The sequence below is a fragment of the Sorex araneus genome, chromosome 3 (assembly GCF_027595985.1).
Source record: "Sorex araneus isolate mSorAra2 chromosome 3, mSorAra2.pri, whole genome shotgun sequence".
NCBI classification, from domain to species: domain Eukaryota; kingdom Metazoa; phylum Chordata; class Mammalia; order Eulipotyphla; family Soricidae; genus Sorex; species Sorex araneus.
Genome location: NC_073304.1, coordinates 221,366,016 through 221,384,286, shown reverse-complemented (window position 1 = coordinate 221,384,286; position 18,271 = coordinate 221,366,016). Strand labels below are relative to the sequence as shown.

Below are 18,271 nucleotides of genomic sequence, written 5' to 3'. Positions count from 1 at the left end.
CCGCGCCCCATCCTCATTAAACTCAGCACCCACACGCCTCTTCTAGGAGCCGGAGCACACTGACCAGGAGCCGGAGCAAATTTCTTTTGCTTGGGGGAAGATCCCCAGCGGCTCTGAGCACAGGGGGTCACTCCTGCTCTGAGCACAGGGGTCACTGCTGATAGTGTTCACGGTGCCGGGAATCGAACCTTAGGAGCTTACGTGCAAGACAGTGCCTTCAGCCCAGTACTATCTCTCTGGCCCCAAGGCAGGGGTAGAGGGTGGGCAGGATAAAAGGGCAGCTGCTCAAAGGGCTGGAGCTCAAGTCTAGTCCCCAACACAGTACTGTCTCCCGCAGTAAAACAAAGAAACCAACAAACAGCTCGGATCAACCCCGGAGCACCACGTCGGGTGTGGCCCCCAAACTGAAAAATAAATAAATACATGAAGCTAGGTGGCGGGGATGTGCCAGACCGTGCGGACGCAGCTGTCCGCCAGGGGGCGCGCGGGTGCCGCGTCTGATCGGCGCGTCCACGAGGGGGCGCGTGTGTCCGCCTCTGGCCGCCGGGGCTGGGCCGCGCGCGTCTTGGCCACGCCCGCACGGGGCGGTGCGTGGCTGGGATGTTTGCGCGGTTCTGAAAGGGCCGCGCCGATTGGTTGTGGCGCCGAAGCCGCGTCTGAAACGGGCTCTTTCATTGGCTTAAGTTTCCCCCCTGGCTTGGTGTCCGCGTCCCGGCGCGTCTGGGCCGGGAGGCCAGTTGGAAGCCCCCGTCCGGCGGCGACCGAGGACCCCGGGGTCCGGTCAGTGGGCGCCGCGGGGTGAGTACCGGGCGGCCCGGCCGGCGTGCAGGGTCGGGGTGGGACTCTGCTCGCCCCGCCCCGGCTCCTCCCTGCTCGCCCACTGGCCTGTTTAGGAGTTGGGATGTGCACGTAGAGGGGTCTGCGAGCCCGGCCGCCCGGCGCGCCCACCCCGCCCTCCCCGTCTCGCGCAGGACCCCCGAGAGTCCGCGGTTTCGGTGCCGCGCGCCCGGCGCAGCCTGCAGAGTCGCCCCGAAGCCGGCCCGGCCGCGGCCGCAGGGCATGGGCACCGAGAGTGGACACACAGAGCCCGACTGCCAGCGGCAGTTCCAGGCTGCCGTCAGCGTCATTCAAAACCTGCCTAAGAATGGTGAGGGCGGGGGGCCCGCATTGGGGGGCCGTCACGGGCCCCAGGAGCCGCCGATCCCCGCCGTCTGTTGGGCACCCCCTCTGCCTCCCGCGCCTGCCCTGGGTGGGAACCCTGCGTGACCCAAAGTTGGGCACCCCGCACCTCTGTCCTCCTGGAGCTGGGGGTGACTTGACGCTCCCCGCCCCCCCCCAGGCTCTTACCGCCCCTCATACGAAGAAATGCTGCGGTTCTACAGCTACTACAAGCAGGCGACCATGGGGCCCTGCAGCGTCCCTCGGCCCGGCTTCTGGGACCCCATTGGGAGATACAAATGGTGAGCCCCACGCCCCTGCGAGCAGGGCAGCCCGGGGGAGGCGGCTGCCTCACCGCGCTGCACCCCCAGGGACGCCTGGAACAGCCTGGGCCCGATGAGCAAGGAGGAGGCCATGGCCGCCTACATCAGCCAGATGAAGCTGGTGGCACAGAAGGTCAGAGAGGCCCCCACCCGCCCGGTGACCCCCTCCTGGGTTCCCCCAACCCTGCCTGCCTCTGCTTCCTGCTGGACAGCAGCGCGGGGTCTCCGGGCGCTGAAAGGGATGGGCAGGTGGTGGGATGGCTGCCCTTCCCGACAGCCCAGTGCCCACAGGTGATCGACACGGTGCCCCTGGGCGAGGTGGCGGAGGAGATGTTCGGGTACTTCGAGCCTCTGTACCAGGTGATCCCCGACATGCCAAGGCCCCCGGAGTCCTTCCTGAGGAGGGTCACAGGTCAGGCCCAGGTGAAGGGGCCCAAGGGCAGGGGAGTGGGTTTAGGGGGGTGTGTTAGGACCCCCAAGCAGAGCCTGTGAGGGGGTCATCTCAGGCCGGGGGTCCCCTCTGAGGCCGTGTCTCGGCAGGTCGCACAGGGCAGACGGGGAATGATGGAACCACGGGAGTAGACCCACGGCCTCACCGCCCCCCACAGGAACTGGCACCCCCCAGCCCAGGTCAGTGCCCCGCCTGGCCTGAGGGCGGGGGAGAGGAAGGAGGCCAGTGCCACCATGTGCCCCGCACCTCCTGCCCGTCGACACTGGGTCCTCGCATGCACCCCAGTTCCGGGCTCTCTTCCAGCCTCACCTCTGGCCCCCACCAGAGTCTCTTTCGTTGTTTGGGGGTCACACCCGGCGGTGCTCAGGGCTCGCTCCTGGCGGGCTCAGGGGCATCCTGTGGGGTGCCAAGGATCACACCCAGGTTGGCCACATGCAAGCAACACCCAACTGGCGGCCGCAGTCGGAGCTTCTGGTTGCGTGTTCCTGGGTCCTGTGGGCAGCCCCCCTGCCCCCGTGGCCACGTGTCACTAACGCCCCCCGTTCCCCACACTGTTCAGAGGCCTCCACACCAAAGGACCTGGACGCCGAGGATTTCTGCGATTCTGTGGAGCAGCTGGAGCCCGAGGTGGTGAGCCCAGGCCGCTCCCGCCCCCCGCGGGGCCCCGAGGCTCCCCGCACCCCCTCAACCATGCTGCTCCTTCCTCTTCGCAGGTTCGGGCTGAGCAGAGGGGGGCCCCTGGAGGAGACCCTAGGGCCAGGACCAGCCCCAGCCCCAGCCCCACAGACAAAGGTGAGCCCTGGGCTGACCCTTCACCCACTTCTGCCTGCCCTGGTTTCTGATGTCCCAGGCAGGGGGGAAAGTCCAACCCTGGGTGCTGGCCTCTGCCCAGGAGGGGCTGCCCAGTGTCCTGCCATCACAGGATGGGCAAAGTCCCTACCCGCCAGGAGTGGGAGCCGCGCCCCCCACCTGCGGCCGCTGGGGATGGGGCTCCTCCTCCCTCCACACCCCCATCTGGGGCTTTCGCAGAAGAACAGTCTTGTGCAGGGAGATGTCCCCTGGCCCCTTCTAGAACTCCTGGGAAGCCGTGCGGGGTGGGAAGGAGGGGGGGAGGGGGTGAACTTTGTAGATATTTGTCGGGGGGGCCAGCAGCCCAGTCTAGGAGGCGCCCTGTTCCCCTGATTCTCAGGAGGAGGCTCAAGACGTTTTCGACCTCCCCCAAGTCCCCTCACAGGGTGGCGGGGCTGGGATTCAGACTCAGCTGCGTGGGTGGACCTGGCGGGCGCCTGTGCCAGGCTTGGTCCCTTGGTCCCCGGTTGCACCCCACTGCGGCCCTCCCTTGGGCCCACCCGAGCCTCTGCGCACGTGCTCCACAGGAGGGCCGGAGGGCAGCCCGCTGGCGCCCCGGGAAGCGGACGTGTGGCTGGTACGGACCGTCCGAGCCCTGCAGGAGAACATGCGGGACGTCCAGGGCAGGCTGCGGAGCCTGGAGAACATGCCCCGCCCCCCTGCGCAGGTGAGCCCCCCCAGTCCTGCGGCAGGACAGGAGCAGGAAGCCCCTCATGCAGCCGCTGCAGTGTCGGCGGCAGCAGCCCACCTCTCTGGCTCCAGCGGCAGGGAGGGGAAACTGAGGCTGCAGGACCTCACCCTCCAAGGGCCGCGGGGAGGACTCGGCTCTCCTGTCCTGTGCCCACCTCTTGCCTAGAGAGGAACTGAGCCAAGACTTAACAAGGGCCAGGACTGGCGGTCCCTGCCGTCCCTCTGTTCCCAGACTGCGGGTTCACCCCCACACAGTTCGGCCCTTGGCATCCCTCACTTACTTCGGACCCCAGAGATCTACTAGCTCCTTTCACAGCCCCTGGGCTGCTGCAAAATAAAGAACAGCCCCCGTTCCTGGCGCCCCTGTGCTGTGCCAAATACATGGCTTGCCTGATCTCCTTTCATCGTGCACACCCACCTAGGAAATAGGTTTTCTTTTTCCAGATGAGGAAACACCAGACAGGTTGAGTAACTTACCTAAAGGCCCACAGCCTGGAAGAATGTTCTAGCACTGCTGTGAGTTTTAGAGGGGATAATGCATGCTGGTGCTTCCAGTGACCAACACAGAGGAGGACTATTTTCTCAGGGGTTGGGGGCCACACCCAGCAGGATTCAGTGGTTGTCGCTGTGCTTAGAATTGCTCCTGACAGTGCTTGTGGGACCATCTGACGTGCTGCCAGGATCGTGCCAGGCAAGCACCTTACCCCTGTACTATCTCTCTGAAAGGTGCTCTGAATGGGGTCCACTGTTAGTCCTATTTTTTTTTTTTGGTTTTTGGGTAACACCTGGTGATGCACAGGGGTTACTCCTGGCTCTGCACTCAGGAATCACCCCTGGTGGTGCTCAGGGGACCATATGGGATACTGGGATTTGAACCCGGGTCGGCCGTGTGCAAGGCAAACGCCTTACCCGCTGTGCTATCACTCCAGCCCCCACTGTTAGTCCTATTAAGTGACAGAGCTGGAGCTGGCTCTGTAGCCGCCTCCCTCCAGTGCTAGCAGCCAACTTCCAATATGTTCTTCAAAAACTCTGGGTGAGAGGCAGCGCGATAGTACAGCAGTGGGGCACTTGCCTTGCATACAGCTCACTGGGGTTCATCCACCTGGATTCAATCCCTGGCATCTCATATGGCTCCCTGAACCTGCCAGGAATAAGCCCTGAGCATCCTGAATGTGGCCCCAAAACCAAAAGAAACAAACTAAAACAAACAAACAAAAAACCTCAGCAATTCAGTGTCAGGGTCAGGAGAAGGCGGAGTTGCCAGATTTGGGAGGTCACTTGGGTAACCCCTGCCCCTCTTGGCACAGTGTAACCAGTGGCAGGAATTTCCTCAGAGCCACAGTGGCTGCTCTTTTTCAACATCTATCCCCCTGGCCAAGATTTAGTATTATTTTTCTTTCACTTTTTTTTTTTTTTTTTGGCGGGGAACTAAACCCAGCGTTGTTCAGGGGTTACTCCTGGCATTGCTCAGAGGACCATATAGGATGCCAGGGATCGAATCCAGGTCAGCTATGTGCAAGGCAAGCACCTTACCCACTGTACTATTGCTCCAGCCTCTCTCTTACTAGCTTTATATGCTGATGATATAAAAGATTTCCACCCTGAAATTCTGGGGTCTTCATCTCTAAAACAAAGAACATCCTATTGCCTAGTCCTGGGACTGCACCGGGACGCCCCCTCCAGTGATCTGGCATGGACCAGAGGCGGGGTGGGGGACAGTCTGATCCCCAATGTAATGTTTCTCCCTTGCAGTCACCGACTGTTTCCTGTCAGTCCACTGCCTCAGGGTTCTCCCACAGCGAATGAGTGACAGCCCTGACGGGGATCAATATTTTATATAGTGGTTGCAAAAGAACATTGACTTTAACTTGTTTTCTGCTATATTAACTGTATTATTAGCTGTCATTTCTTAGTTGCTACAGCGCTCTGGGAAAGCATAGATAAGTCCTTAATTTTATCTTTCCATGAATATTTTTGGGGTTGTTGAGGTAGGTGGGCCATACCCAGGGTTGCTCAGGGGCTACTTCTCTACTATGCCCTTCCTTAACGGCTTTTTTTGTTGTTTTTCCTTTGGTGTTTTGTTTTGGGGCCGTAGCCTGTGGTGTTCAGAGCTTACTCCTGGCTCTGTGTTCTGGGATCACTCCTGGCTATGTAGTCAGGGGACCATATGGGGTTCCAGAAATCAAACCTGGATTGACTGCATACAAAGCGAGAGCCCGGCCCACTCACTATCACTTGGCCCCCGCCTCTATTTTTTTGCTTTTTTGGGTCACACCTGGCGATGCACAGGGGTCACTCCTGGCTCTGCACTCAGGAATTACTCCTGGCAGTGCTCAGGGGACCATATGGGATGCTGGGAATCAAACCCGGGTCAGCCGCGTGCAAGGCAAATGCCCTACCTGCTGTGCTATCACTCCAGCCCCCCACCTCTATTTTTAAAAGTAAAGAATTTGGGACTGGAGGGATGGTACAGTCAGGGCACTTGCCTTGCACATGGCTGACCTGGCTTCAATCTCCAGCACCACTTATAGTCCCCCGAGCACTGCCAGGAGTAATCCCTGAGCACAGATCCTGGAGTAAGGCTAAGTACCACTTGGTGTGGTACAAAACAAAATAAATGCCAGGTGATTAAATAATCACCTCAGTTGTGACATCTCTAACTTTTTAAAAAAAGTATTATTATGGATTCATGGACCTTCACGATTATTTCATCACACTGTTTGAGCATCAGATTGTCCACACTTTAAGTCCGCGGAGCCCTTCCCAGTTGGGTCCTGCCTCCTCTAAAGCGACCTCACGGGTCTTTCAAAGCTTCTGTGCTTTGAGGTACAAGGTGCCCACGTTCATCTCTCTATCTTTCCTGCCCCAGACCTGGAGTCAGCCCCTTCTTCAAAGAGACCAAACGTCTGAAAGAGAAGCCTGGTTCCTTGTTTGAATCATGAGGCTCAGCCTTACTATCTGGGGTCTTCAGGCCACCCCCGGGTCACTGGTGTGGCCTAGTCTCGGGGCCTCGTGGCTGGGGAGGATGTGGGATTTGGGGTCCACGGGGTCTGGGACACACCAGGACCCCCAAGACCCCTTCTAGTGGTGGCGATTTGGAGTAGGGACTTTGCCCCCCTCTCCCCCCCATCAAGAGGCAGAAGGACACCAGGGGTTGCTGGGGCCCGGCAGGCGCCTGATTCCGCCCCTCTCACTGCAGAAGCCCCTGCAGAAGCCCGGCGCCCGGCCCTGGCCGCTCCGACTCTCCGGGCCCACGCTGTTCTTCCTCCTCCTGTGGCCCTTCATCGTCCAGTGGCTCTTGAGACAGCTCCGGACCCACAAGAGGTGACTCCGGGGAGGGGAGTCTGCACCCGCCCAGGAGGCCCTGCTGCGCCCTGAGCCTCGCGAGGGTCTGCAAGACCAGCACTGGACACCCGCGCCCACCTCCGTGCTGGCCTCGGCACCGCCCTGCCCACTGCTTCTGGCCGCCGTCCCAGGGAGGCGGCGCGGCCGGTGCGCGTCCCCGTGCGGCGTCGGGGGGCGGGGCGCGGGTCTGGGCCCCTGCACGCCCCCGCGGCCGGTCACCTGACCGCGTCCCGCCCGGCCTGGCTCCCGGGCAAGTTGGGACCTGGCCGGGCCGGCCCGGGCGATTGGCTGAGCGGTGGGGCGCAGCCCCGGGCCGCCGGCCCTCACACTCAGGACGCACTTGCACTTGAATTCTCACCAAATAAAAGCGAACGTTGCTCTGCCACCGCCTGGGAAGGAGGGAAGCCCGAGGGGGGCGGGCGGGCGGGGCTGCCCCCCCCCCACGGGGTCTGGAGGGTTTTGAGGACCGGGATGGAATTCTGAACCTACACTGCCCCTCCGGAATCAAAGGGCCGGGCGGCCCGTCACATTCTCTGCGGTCTGGGGGTGCGTGCCCCGAAGTGCCCTCTGCCCCAACCCCCACCCAGCACTTGCTGCGGGAGCTTCCCCTCCCCGTGGGGTGTGGAAACCCCAGCCCCTCCCCCACGCCCCGGGAGCCCCCGTCGGGGTGGGCTGAGGGCTGCATGGGCACAGACTCCGCTCCTGCTAGGAGACTTTGTCCTGATAGCCCCCGGTGTCCCTGCAGCGGCCAGCAGAGGACTGAGGGACCTTCCTGCGTCAGCGAAAGGGGTCTTCCTGGGGTGGCCCTCAACGCCCAGGGCTTCCTCGGACCGGTGGCCCACGCTTGCCATGTGCCGCCAAGGTCCCCGCCGTCCCCAGGCACAGAGAGCGAAGCTCAGGCCCGACACAGTGACACAGGGAACTGTGTTCGTGTTCAGCCAGGGCTGAAAAGCAGACAGGTTGAGTGAACCCCCCGAGTTAGGAGGGGCCCTGGAGGGGGTGGGGGGGAAGAAATCAAGTCGCTGCTGGGCAAGAAGCCGTTGGTCCCACCATCTGCACCAGTCGCAGGAGCTGCTGTCTGGGGCCAAAGGGCTGGCGGGGGTCTCAGGGGGCCCGAGTGGACGAGCCCCAGAACCCTGCTTCGCAGCATCCTAACGCTCCACCCGCACGGCTCTGTCTGGCCACCCCTCCTGCAATATGACAGCCCCATCCTGCTGGGCCCTGACTGGTCCTCCCAAATCCCGGTTGGGGAGAAACAAAGCCGGGAGGTCCCAGGCTCCCATGAGGTTCCCTGCCAGGATCCATTCCTCCTGGGCCCTGGGGAGAGCGCGCCGGGCTGGGCGCATGTTGGGGGCCTGGGCCCAACCCTGGCACCAGCGGAGCACCACGGGCAGAGACCCCTGCCAGGTATGCCCCCCAACGGGAACAAAAGCCCCTTTACCCGCGGGAGTTCCCGCTGTGAGAGGCGCCGTGCCGGCAGGGGTCTGCTGGAGGGGTGCAGCGGGGAGACTGAGGCAGGCTTCTCCCGCCACCCCACGCGCTCCAGGCCCGGGCAGGACCAGGTCTCAGAGCAGGCCGCTGCCCACACCGCTGCCCCGCAGAACGTGCCGTGTCTCCCTGGGGCTGCACCTTCGCCGCTGCCCTGTGCTGAGCTCTCGGCAGCTGCCCCCAGAGCTGCTGCGGGTGACCCTGTCCACCGCCCCCCCCCCCCCGCCAGCCCAGGGGCGGCGCGACGCCATTTCACTGCCCACCGCGCCTTCCCGTGGGCCAGCACTGTCGCTGCTGGGAGGAAAAGGAAAGGGATCGAGTCCCTGGGGGGAAGGCGGTTTTGGATTTGCGATGGAAGTGAAAAACGGCGCTCCACGTTAACGGGGCGGGGGCAGGCTTCGGCAGGAGCTGGAGCTGCCACGGGTTGTCAGGTGACCTTGGACAAGTCACTTCACTTCTAGAGGTTTTTCTCTGCAGCCCGGGGGCAGTGGCTAGGCCGTGCGGGGGGTGGGGGAGGAGCGGGCGCGAGTGGGCCGAGGCAGCGGGCCCGCTGGTAAGGGGGGGGGGACCGCCTCTCCCCAGGCACCGTCTCGGGCTCGCCTCCCGCGTGCTCCCCCTCGCGGCTGGGCCGGGCTCTGCCACACTCGGCCGCCTCGGGCCCGAGCCAGCTCGCGGAACCGGCCCTTCGCTGCCCGAGCCGGGAGGCCATCTTCTCCTGCAGAGCTGTGGGCCGCTGGCCACGCCGCGCTCCCCGGCCCGGCGCGAGGCTCGCCCACGGCGCGGCCATCCGCACGGGCTCCCCCGGCAGCGGTGGGGCCGGCCAGCCGGGCCTCGAACCTGCCGCGCGCGCCCGCCGGGGCCCACCCCAGGCGGCGGCGCCCGCGCCACCCCGCGGTTCCTTTAAGGCGGCACTTTTTCCTCTTCATTTGTTTACTTCTTCATGCGCTCTTCGCTTTACAAAGTATGGACCGGTATCCTTCCGCGAGGGTCAGTCCCAGGCCCTCACCACGCACCTTGAAGCCATTTCTGGCATCTTCAGAACCCAGAGCTATTGGCCAGGGGCCGGGCCCTCTCTTTGGGGAATTTAATACTTTTACACCTAGGGACTACTTTTTAGGAGTGAACCATTTTTACTTTGGTTAGCGAATGAGTACGGCCTTCAGAACTCCCCCGCTCGGGACGGAACCCGAGAACAGGCTTTGAAACGCACCTTCCCCAGAAAAGGCGCTGCGCGGGCTCTCCCGGGCCCTGGAATCTCTCGGGATTCCTGAAGCGGAATGGTACGGTCCGGAGCCCGCCCCGCGGCCCCGCCATTGGCCCGCCTCCTTCGCAGGCACGCGCGTCTCCCGGCCAATCGCCGCTCACGCTCCCCCGGCGGGGGCGCAGCGCTGGGCGGCGGCGGCCTGGAGGACGCCCCCGACGCGCCCCGGGATTGGCCACGTCTCCCGGCGCGCGGGGACGGCGGGCCTGCAGGACCGGGACTACGACTCCCAGCGCCCTGCAATGGACACGGCGTCGCGCATGCGCCGGGGCGGGGCGGGGCGTCTTCCCTATAAAAGGGGCGCCGAGGGCTGGGAGGCAGCAGTTGGAAGTTGGCAGGTGGAGCGGCAGGTTGGGAAGGGAAGCCGGGGAGGAGGCGGAAGAGGCGCCGGCGGCGAGGGGAGGAGGGAGGGAGGCAGGAGGAGGCGGAGGAGCGCGGAGCTGAGCAGAGCATCGAGCCAGAGGGGAGATGAGTTTGTCTATCCTCGGCTGAGGCTCCGGCCGGGCCTAGGGAACTGGGAGCTCGGGCTGGAGCGACACCCGTGGAAGTGGGAGGCGGCGGCTTTGGGACTTTAACCCCTTGTGGGCTCTGCGGTAGGGGATTTAACCCTTTGTGGGCTTGGCCCCTCGTAGGCAGCGTCATCGGGTAGTTTTAACCCCTTCGGGGCTGGGTTTAACCCCTTGGACTGAACCACCGCACCTCCTTGCCCACCTGCTCCTCGGACGCGGGGGCGCTCTGCAGGGAGACCCGAGGCCCACTTCCTTCGCCTCTTCCTACCGCTCCTGCTGCTGCACCCGGGGGACCCGCTAGCTGGCCGTGCCGTGGGTGCTTTAACCCTTTAGTGACTTGCGCTCCAAGTTGCCGCCGGAGTTTGCGGACGGGACTGGCTGGCTGAGAGGGCGTCGCTGCAGGAATCACAGACCGGAGAAGGACACTGCTGGGGGCAATTTGTACAAGAAAAGAAATCCTTTTTATCCCCGCTTAAGGACTTGCAGCCAAAATTTCTCAAACTTCGGGACAAGGAATTCCGTGAGCCATGGCCGAGCCGCTCCTTCCAGAACATCAGCCCCAGCCTCAGGCTAGCAACTGCACAGGTGCTGCCGTGCCCGCCGAGCCGAAGGCCGAGCGCCCCCCCGGCGCGGAGGAGCGGGCGCCCGACGAGGACAGTAGGTGGCAATCGAGAGCGGCCCCCCAGCCCGGCGGTCCCCCGGGGCCGGAAGGCGAGGGGAGCAAAGGGCCCGCGATGCTGCCCCTGCAGGGCCAGCCGTGCCTGGAAGCGGGCGAGAGGAGCCAGAACGGGGAGCGCGGCCCCTCTCCGGCCGCGGCGGTTGGGGAGCCGAGCCCCGAGGCGCAGCCCCCGGCCCCGCCGTGCCAGGACTCCGACGCCAGCAAGCTGGGGGCGCCCGCCGCGGGGGGCGAGGCGTGGGGCCAGCAGCTGAGACAGCTGGGCAAGAAGAAACACCGGAGACGCCCCTCCAAGAAGAAGCGGCACTGGAAGCCCTACTACAAGCTGACCTGGGAGGAGAAGAAAAAGTTCGACGAGAAGCAGAGCCTGCGAGCCTCGAGGATGCGAGCCGAGATGTTCGCCAAGGGCCAGCCGGTCGCGCCCTACAACACCACGCAGTTCCTCATGGATGACCACGACCAGGAGGAGCCCGACCTCAAGACCGGCCTTTACCCGAAGCGGGCCGCCGCCAAGTCCGACGACACCAGCGACGAGGACTTCATGGAGGAGGCGGGTGAGGAGGACGGGGGCAGCGACGGGATGGGGGGCGACGGCAGCGAGTTCTTGCAGCGGGACTTCTCGGAGACGTACGAGCGGTACCACGCGGAGAGCCTGCAGAACATGAGCAAGCAGGAGCTCATCAAGGAGTACCTGGAGCTGGAGAAGTGCCTCTCGCGCATGGAGGACGAGAACAACCGGCTGCGGCTGGAGAGCAAGCGGCCGGGCGAGGACGCGCGCGTGCGGGAGCTGGAGCTGGAGCTGGAGCGGCTGCGCGCCGAGAACCTCCAGCTGCTCGCCGAGAACCAGCTGCACCGGCAGCAGGAGCGGGCGCCGCTGTCCAAGTTCGGAGACTAGAGGAAAACTTTGGGGGGCGGGGGCAAAGGGGACTTTTTACAGTGATGGAATGTAACATTATATACTTGTGTATATAAGACAGTGAACCTTTTTATGACATAATCAGAAGAGAAAAATCCCCCCCACGGCTTCGGTTGGTTTGGCAAATTTAACTATGATGTAGCTTGCGTGCTTTCTCCTGTTCTTTTAATTATGTGAAACTGAAGGGTTGCTTATCTTGTTTTCCTTTTTTTTTTTAGGGTTTTTTTTTAATGTGTAAGTAATTTGACCAAGTTATAATGCAAATTTTGTTTTAAAAACAAACCCTCCTTAAATGGAGCTATGAGGTGGCCAAAATCTGAAAAACATTAAATCCATTCTAGTTATAATAAATTTAATATTTGTAAATGTAACCTAGTTTCAGTGTGATTTCTAGAGCTAAAATAGTACTGATTTATGTGATTGCACTGGAGGTGTAAACTTGTATTTGTTGGTCTGCAAAATAATGGGAGCATTTTTAATTTGCCAGTTTTTCCTTTGATTTCAGTATGCTACAATATACGCTTTAGGCAAAATCTAAAGATTTGGGCTGGAGCGGTACTACATGGGGTCGGGCACTTACTTGTCTGGTACGTGGCCCACCCAACTACCATCCCTGGCATCCCATATGGTCCTGAGTCCCTACAGGAGTGATCCCTGAGTCCAGAGCCAGGAGTAAGCCCTGATCATAGGTGTGGTCCCAAAAGAAAACAAAAATATATAAAGGTGTGATGATCTTTAATATTTAGTTGTGTGCCTTGTCTTTCTTGATGCTGGAGAAATAAACCAGAGTTGGGTGGTTTGGGGAGTAGACTGCTAAAATCACTGGATTAAACATTGTGCTTCTCAATGGCTATTCAGAAGTATCAATATAAAAAAAAAAGTGTTTGGCAGTTCATTTCTTCATTCCTGTAAGTTGGGTTTTAATAGTTTCCCCAATAAGGGTATTCTGGGTGCCTTGAAGAGCGTTTTGGTTTCTTGGGGGGTACAATGAATAAAATATTAGGATGGCCTGGATGTAGTGATGTAGTTTTTCCTCCCTCCCCGGTACAGCACTTGCCTTACATGTGAACAGCTCTGGGTTCCATACAGAGGTTAAAAAGTTGCGGGATACATAAGTTCAAAAAAATGAGGGGGGGGGGGGCCTGGATCCATAGCACAGAGGGTAGAGCGCTTGCCTTGCATGTGGCTGATCTGGGTTCAATCCCTGGCATCACATCACCCTGCCCTGAGCCTGCTAAGAATTAATTCTTGAACACTGCTGGGTGTGGCCCAAAAACAAAGTTGGGAGGGAATACTGATAAGAGAAAATGGCTGTTTGGGCATTGCAAGGACTTAGCCTAACTTAGGTGCTTTCTGCAACAGAAGAATGGGAGCTGTCCACCTTCCTGAATCAAACTGAAATGAGAAATGCCCCCTCCTTGCAAATCAAATGTTGAGCTCTTGGTTAAGGAACTAAGTGAAGTTCTTGGGGACTTCTTATGGGGCCATTCTTCTCAGCCTCCCAAATTTGTGCTCATAGTGTGATAAGAGTTTAGCTTCCTCCCTACCACTCAAAACCCCCGTGTCAGGGATTGAACTTGGGGCCTCAAACATGACCCACAACTCCTGGCCCAAGTTTATGTTCTTCAACAGTTCTACTTCAGGCGAGTCCTGGAAATTAATTTCTGCCCTAAATAAAGTCCGGATGCATGATTATTCCCTCTACTTAGCAGGAAGGTTAAGCCAGCCCATCTCCCACTCCGTCTCCCTAAGGCAAGTGCATTGCTCAACTCACTAGCCCAGCAGCTCTTTAATCTGGGGCCTTAGAAACCGTAGGGGCTCTTGGGGGTCCATAAACTCCATGAGTTCTACATAGTTTTCTGGGGAGAGAGTTCAAGAGAATTAAGATACTGTCAAATTCTAAAAGCTCCATGGGACAGGAAGAAAAATCTTTCCTTGATAGTATGCATTTGCAGCTAAATGGGAGTAGTGGAGGTGGTGGGAACTGGGAGTGAAATGCACCTTATGATGAATACGCAGCATGTAGAAACCAATGAATCAAGGGAAGTTAGGCTGGTCAGGACTGAGTCAGGGCTTTTAAAGTTGAACTGATCTGGCCTATTCTAGTAGATGTTCCACTGGAGACAATGTATGACCAATTTTCCCCTTTGGCCTAAAAATTAAATATCTATTTTGAAATAACTTCTGCGTTTTTGTTTTCTTTTGGCTTTCTGGATCACACCCGGCCTTGTTCTGGGGTTACTCCTGGCTCTGCTCTCAGGAATTACTCCTGGCAGTACTCGGGGGACCGTATAGGATGCTGGGGATCAAACCCGGGTCAGCAAGGCAAACGCCCTACCCGTTGCTCCGGTCCAATTTTCTGTTTTTATTTTTCTTTCTGCTATGACATCACACCGCAGCAACCGGCAAACATCAGAGAGGCAGCGACACTGCCCCCTGGCTTTGCAGCACAGAGCAGAAGCCGAGTGACTGCTCTGCCAAGGAGGCAGCTAGGGTGGCCTCTCATTTTAGAATCTCTTCTTTATAAAATATATGACGGTATTGTTTTGCCTGGTCTTGGAAAGTCTCTGTGATTATTTATTATCAGGGAGCAAAATGTGTGTTTTACTCTTAGGAGAGAAATTCAATACAGTCTTTTGAAAAGAATAAATTTTAATTGCATTCTTTTTTTCTTAGAAAGAGGAGGCTTATGTGAAATTTATTTTTATTTATTAATTAAAATATTAATATCATTAATATTTTTGTTCTGGGGCCATACCTGGCAATATTCAGGGCTTATTCCTGGCTCTGTGTTCAGGAATCACTCCTGGTAGTGCTCCAGGGGCCAGAGGGGATGCAAGGGATTGAACCCTGGTCAGCTGTGTGCAAGGTGAGCACCTTACTTGCTGTTCTCTCTCCAAGTCCCTGAATTTTCTTTTTTTTTTTCTTTTTGGGTCACACCCAGCGATGCACAGGGGTTATTCCTGGCTCTGCACTCAGCAATTACTCCTGGCGGTGCTCAGGGGACCATATGGGATGCTGGGAATCGAACCCGGGTCGGCCGCGTGCAAGGCAAACGCCCTACCCGCTGTGCTATCCCTCCAGCCCCTGAAATTTGTTTTTATCCACACTAAAACACTTGAAGAGCATACAGCTCTCCAGCCAGTCTCAGTCATATGCATTTTAAGAGAGCTGTGATAACAATGGTCTTCATGGCTACTCTAGTCTCTCAGGTCTTCTTCACGAGACTTTTTTTTTGGGGGGGGGGTCACACCCGACGATGCACAGGAGTTAACTCCTGGCTCTGCACTCAGGAATAACTTCTGGAAGTGCTTGGGGGACCATGTGGGATTTTGGGAATCGAACTTGGGTCAGCCATGTGCAAGGCAAATGCCCTACCCGCTGTGCTATCATCGCTCCAGCCCCTTCACCAAACATTTTAACTATGCTGCTCAAAAAATGTAGGCTGACACATAGGCAATATGAATTTGTACTTTCTCACATTGGGACTAGGTATCCAGCAAGAGCACACTGTCTCCCACGAGCCTGGACAACTAGATCCTTTCAATAAAGAACACTTCTGCGGCTGGGGGCGGAGGGCACGGCACTACACAATATAGAGGACAATATAAAACATCCCACAGAGAATAGAAACCTTTAGATTTCAATTTGTGGGAAGAAGAAGATGGTGAATTCCAAATTGACTTGAGTTATGGAAAAAATAGACTAGGAAGGGGCTGGGGCAATGGCCAACAGGGACAGAGCACAGGACTGGCATATGGGAGCTCCAGGTCCATTCCCTGGCACTGCCTGCTTCCTGAACACCCACCTGGGAACTGACTCTCCGTAGGAAACAAAGACCAGACCAGACCAGGAGTCAGAAAACCAGGGCCCTAATCATACCTTTACTCCATACTAACAATATAGCCCTGAACACATCTTAAGAGTCTCAGAACCTCATCTATCAACAGTGAAAAAATGGCCAGGACTACTTAGCTGTTATAAGTATGGCTAAAAATAATGCCATACTTCTCAAACGGGACTTGGATTAAACAAGAGTGCATGAAACTGTATTACATGAAAGACACTACGATATGGGTATTGTTTCTTCATGTCGGTTTTTTTTTTGTTTGTTTTGTTTTTTGCTTTTTGGGTCACACCCGGCGATGCACAGGGGTTACTCCTGGCTTTGCACTCAGGAATTACTCCTGGCAGTGCTCAGGGGACCATATGGGGTGCTGGGAATCGAACCCGGGTCGGCCGCGTGCAAGGCAAACGCCCTACCCGCTGTGCTATCGCTCCAGCCCCTGTCGTTTTGTTTTTTAATAGTACTAGGAACCAGGAACCAGAGTGAGAGTACAGCAGGTAGGGTGCTTGCCCTGCCTGCAGCTGACCTAGGTTCAATCCCCAGAACCCTGTATGGTCTCCTGAGTCAGCCAGGAGAGATCCCCTAGCACAGAGCCAGGAGTAAGCTCTGAGCACTGTCAGGTGTGGCCCCAAAACAAAAAGTATCACAAATCAAATCTAGGGTCTCATATAATACATACGTGCAAGACATGCGCTTTACCACTGAGCTCTATCACCTGCCCAACTGCTGACAGGTTCTTAATCACAGCAAGTTGTCTATTTGGTTAATATGATATTTATTACTTCAGAACACAGTAACAGGATAAGGGGCAAGGAAGGGAGAAGGGATGAGCTCAATGGGCTAAGCACATGCTTTGCATGTGGAAGGCCCAGGTTTGATCCCTGGTACCAGAGTCCCTTGAGCACCCCTGTGGGAGTAGCCCCTATACACCAACAAGCAAAATCCCTTGCTCCACCAGGGAGATGGCTCAAAGGGCTGATGACCATTTTGAGTCCTAGCTTCACTCCTCAGTACCTCATGACCCCCTGAACACTGCTATTGTCTAACATTCCCCAAAAAAATTTGTCTAGGAAGTGTAAATATACTTTACCCTAATAATTTCAAGTCAGAGAAACCAGTAAGATAAGCATCAACATATAGAAAAAATATATCCATATTGTACAATCTATCTTCAAAAAATCAGGACAAGTTACATTTAATCAAGTATTAGGTACTGTACCACAGGTGTTCTCTTGGCCACTTACAATCCGTTGCAACAGTTGGTAATAAACATGGGGGTACAAAAGTTGGCTATAGTTAAGACAGTACTTATACTTAGGTACACTGTGGGATAATGGGTTTAATTATTTTTCATATTGAATATTTAAATCACTGGAATAAAATTTTACTTTACTATTTCTCATGTCAAATACAAACTGCAGCTGGAGAGGAAATTTTATAAAGGAACAATTTCAAATTCAGGCCCTTAACACAGCAGGATCTGCTAATCAAAGGGAAAAAAGAATAGCCATGGAGCCAAGGAAGATGAGATGCTTGTCTTACAAATAGCTGACCTGGGGGCTGGAGTGATAGCACGGTGGGTAGGGCGTTTGCCTTGCACGCGGCCGACCCGGGTTCAAATCCCAGCATCCCATATGGTCCCCTGAGCACCGCCACGGGTGATTTCTGAGTGCATGAGCCAGGAATGACCCCTGTGCATTGCTGGGTGTGACCCAAAAAGCAAAAAAAAAAAAAAAAAATAGCTGACCTGATTTGATTCCCAGCACCGTATATAGTCCCCCAACACTACCAGGGGCGATCCTGGAGTGCAGACTTAGGAGTAAGACCTGAGCACAGCTGAATGTGCCAAGAAAAGATAGCCATACTTCTCAACTGGGGACAAAAAGCCTAGGAAGCAAAGATTCAACGTTGGGCCAATTTTTTTTTGCCAATTGTCTTTGAATACTGGAAAGCTCACAATCTCATTCTATTAATAAAGGAACTGAAGGAAAGGAAGACTTAGAAAGTCAACTAACGGCCGGAGCAATAGTACAGCGAGCAGGGAGGGCGCTTGCCTTGCATGTAACCAAGTCAGGCTTAATCTTTGGCATCCCGTATGGTCCCGCAAGCCAGGAGCAATTCCTGAGTGTAGAGCCAAGAGTAACCCCTGAGCATCGCTGGGTGTAGCCCAAATACAAAAACAAAACTGAGAAAAGTAAATGAGCTCTCACAAATTCTCCCAAATAAACTTCTTGGGTTCTACTTAGAGATGGTCGTCCAATTATGGCAAAAGATTTAACAACAAAGCATAAGCAGTCCGAGCAGTTTGTTAATAAAGTTCTTTGAAATGGTTCAGTTGCTACTGGAAACTAATGCTAAGTCTGAAATAGGTGTGAGAGATTGAGCGGAGTTCGGCAAATGCTTTACACGTTGGAGGCCTGGATTACATCTCCCATACCACATGGTCCCCTGAGCACCGCCAAGAGCACAGAGCTGGGAGCAATCACTGGCCACCATCACTTGTAGCCAAAAACAAAACAAAATCCTTTGAAATTGATAGTGATCTTTCTCTAAATATAGCAGTACGAGCAGTTACATTTGATTTAAAAGAATTTTTTCTTGAAGAGAAATATTCAAAAGGGAACTGCAAACTCGGATCTGCAGTCATATTCAATGGCAGTCTATGGGCTGTGTGAAATGTTCAAATGCCAGGGTTGGCCAAAGATGTTGCTCAGTGGGCAAGCACAGGTATGTGTTCAAGCTCTAGCTTTCTCTCTCA

General features: G+C 56.7%; 2 protein-coding genes across 4 annotated transcripts; both read left to right on the top strand.

Annotated features, from left to right (window-relative positions):
• The first annotated feature begins 675 nt into the window (after positions 1–675).
• Positions 676–7,201, top strand: ACBD4 (acyl-CoA binding domain containing 4). Of its 3 annotated transcripts, none has more exons than XM_055131733.1 (10): positions 676–798; positions 972–1,147; positions 1,340–1,460; positions 1,530–1,614; positions 1,773–1,893; positions 2,022–2,111; positions 2,492–2,559; positions 2,646–2,724; positions 3,309–3,448; positions 6,671–7,201. In XM_055131733.1, the coding sequence occupies exons 2-10, from the start codon at positions 1,060–1,062 to the stop codon at positions 6,797–6,799; spliced, it is 921 nt and encodes a 306-aa protein (XP_054987708.1). In that variant the 5' UTR covers positions 676–798; positions 972–1,059; the 3' UTR covers positions 6,800–7,201. The 3 variants fall into 3 exon arrangements, with proteins under 3 accessions (XP_054987708.1, XP_054987707.1, XP_054987709.1); XM_055131732.1 differs by having other exon boundaries at positions 2,492–2,562; XM_055131734.1 differs by lacking the exon at positions 972–1,147 and having other exon boundaries at positions 722–798; positions 2,492–2,562.
• A 2,610-nt stretch (positions 7,202–9,811) lies between these two features.
• Positions 9,812–12,680, top strand: HEXIM1 (HEXIM P-TEFb complex subunit 1). Its single transcript, XM_004621017.2, has one exon. It carries the CDS (start codon positions 10,602–10,604, stop codon positions 11,643–11,645), a length of 1,044 nt encoding a protein of 347 aa, XP_004621074.1. The 5' UTR covers positions 9,812–10,601; the 3' UTR covers positions 11,646–12,680.
• The last annotated feature ends 5,591 nt before the right edge of the window (positions 12,681–18,271 follow it).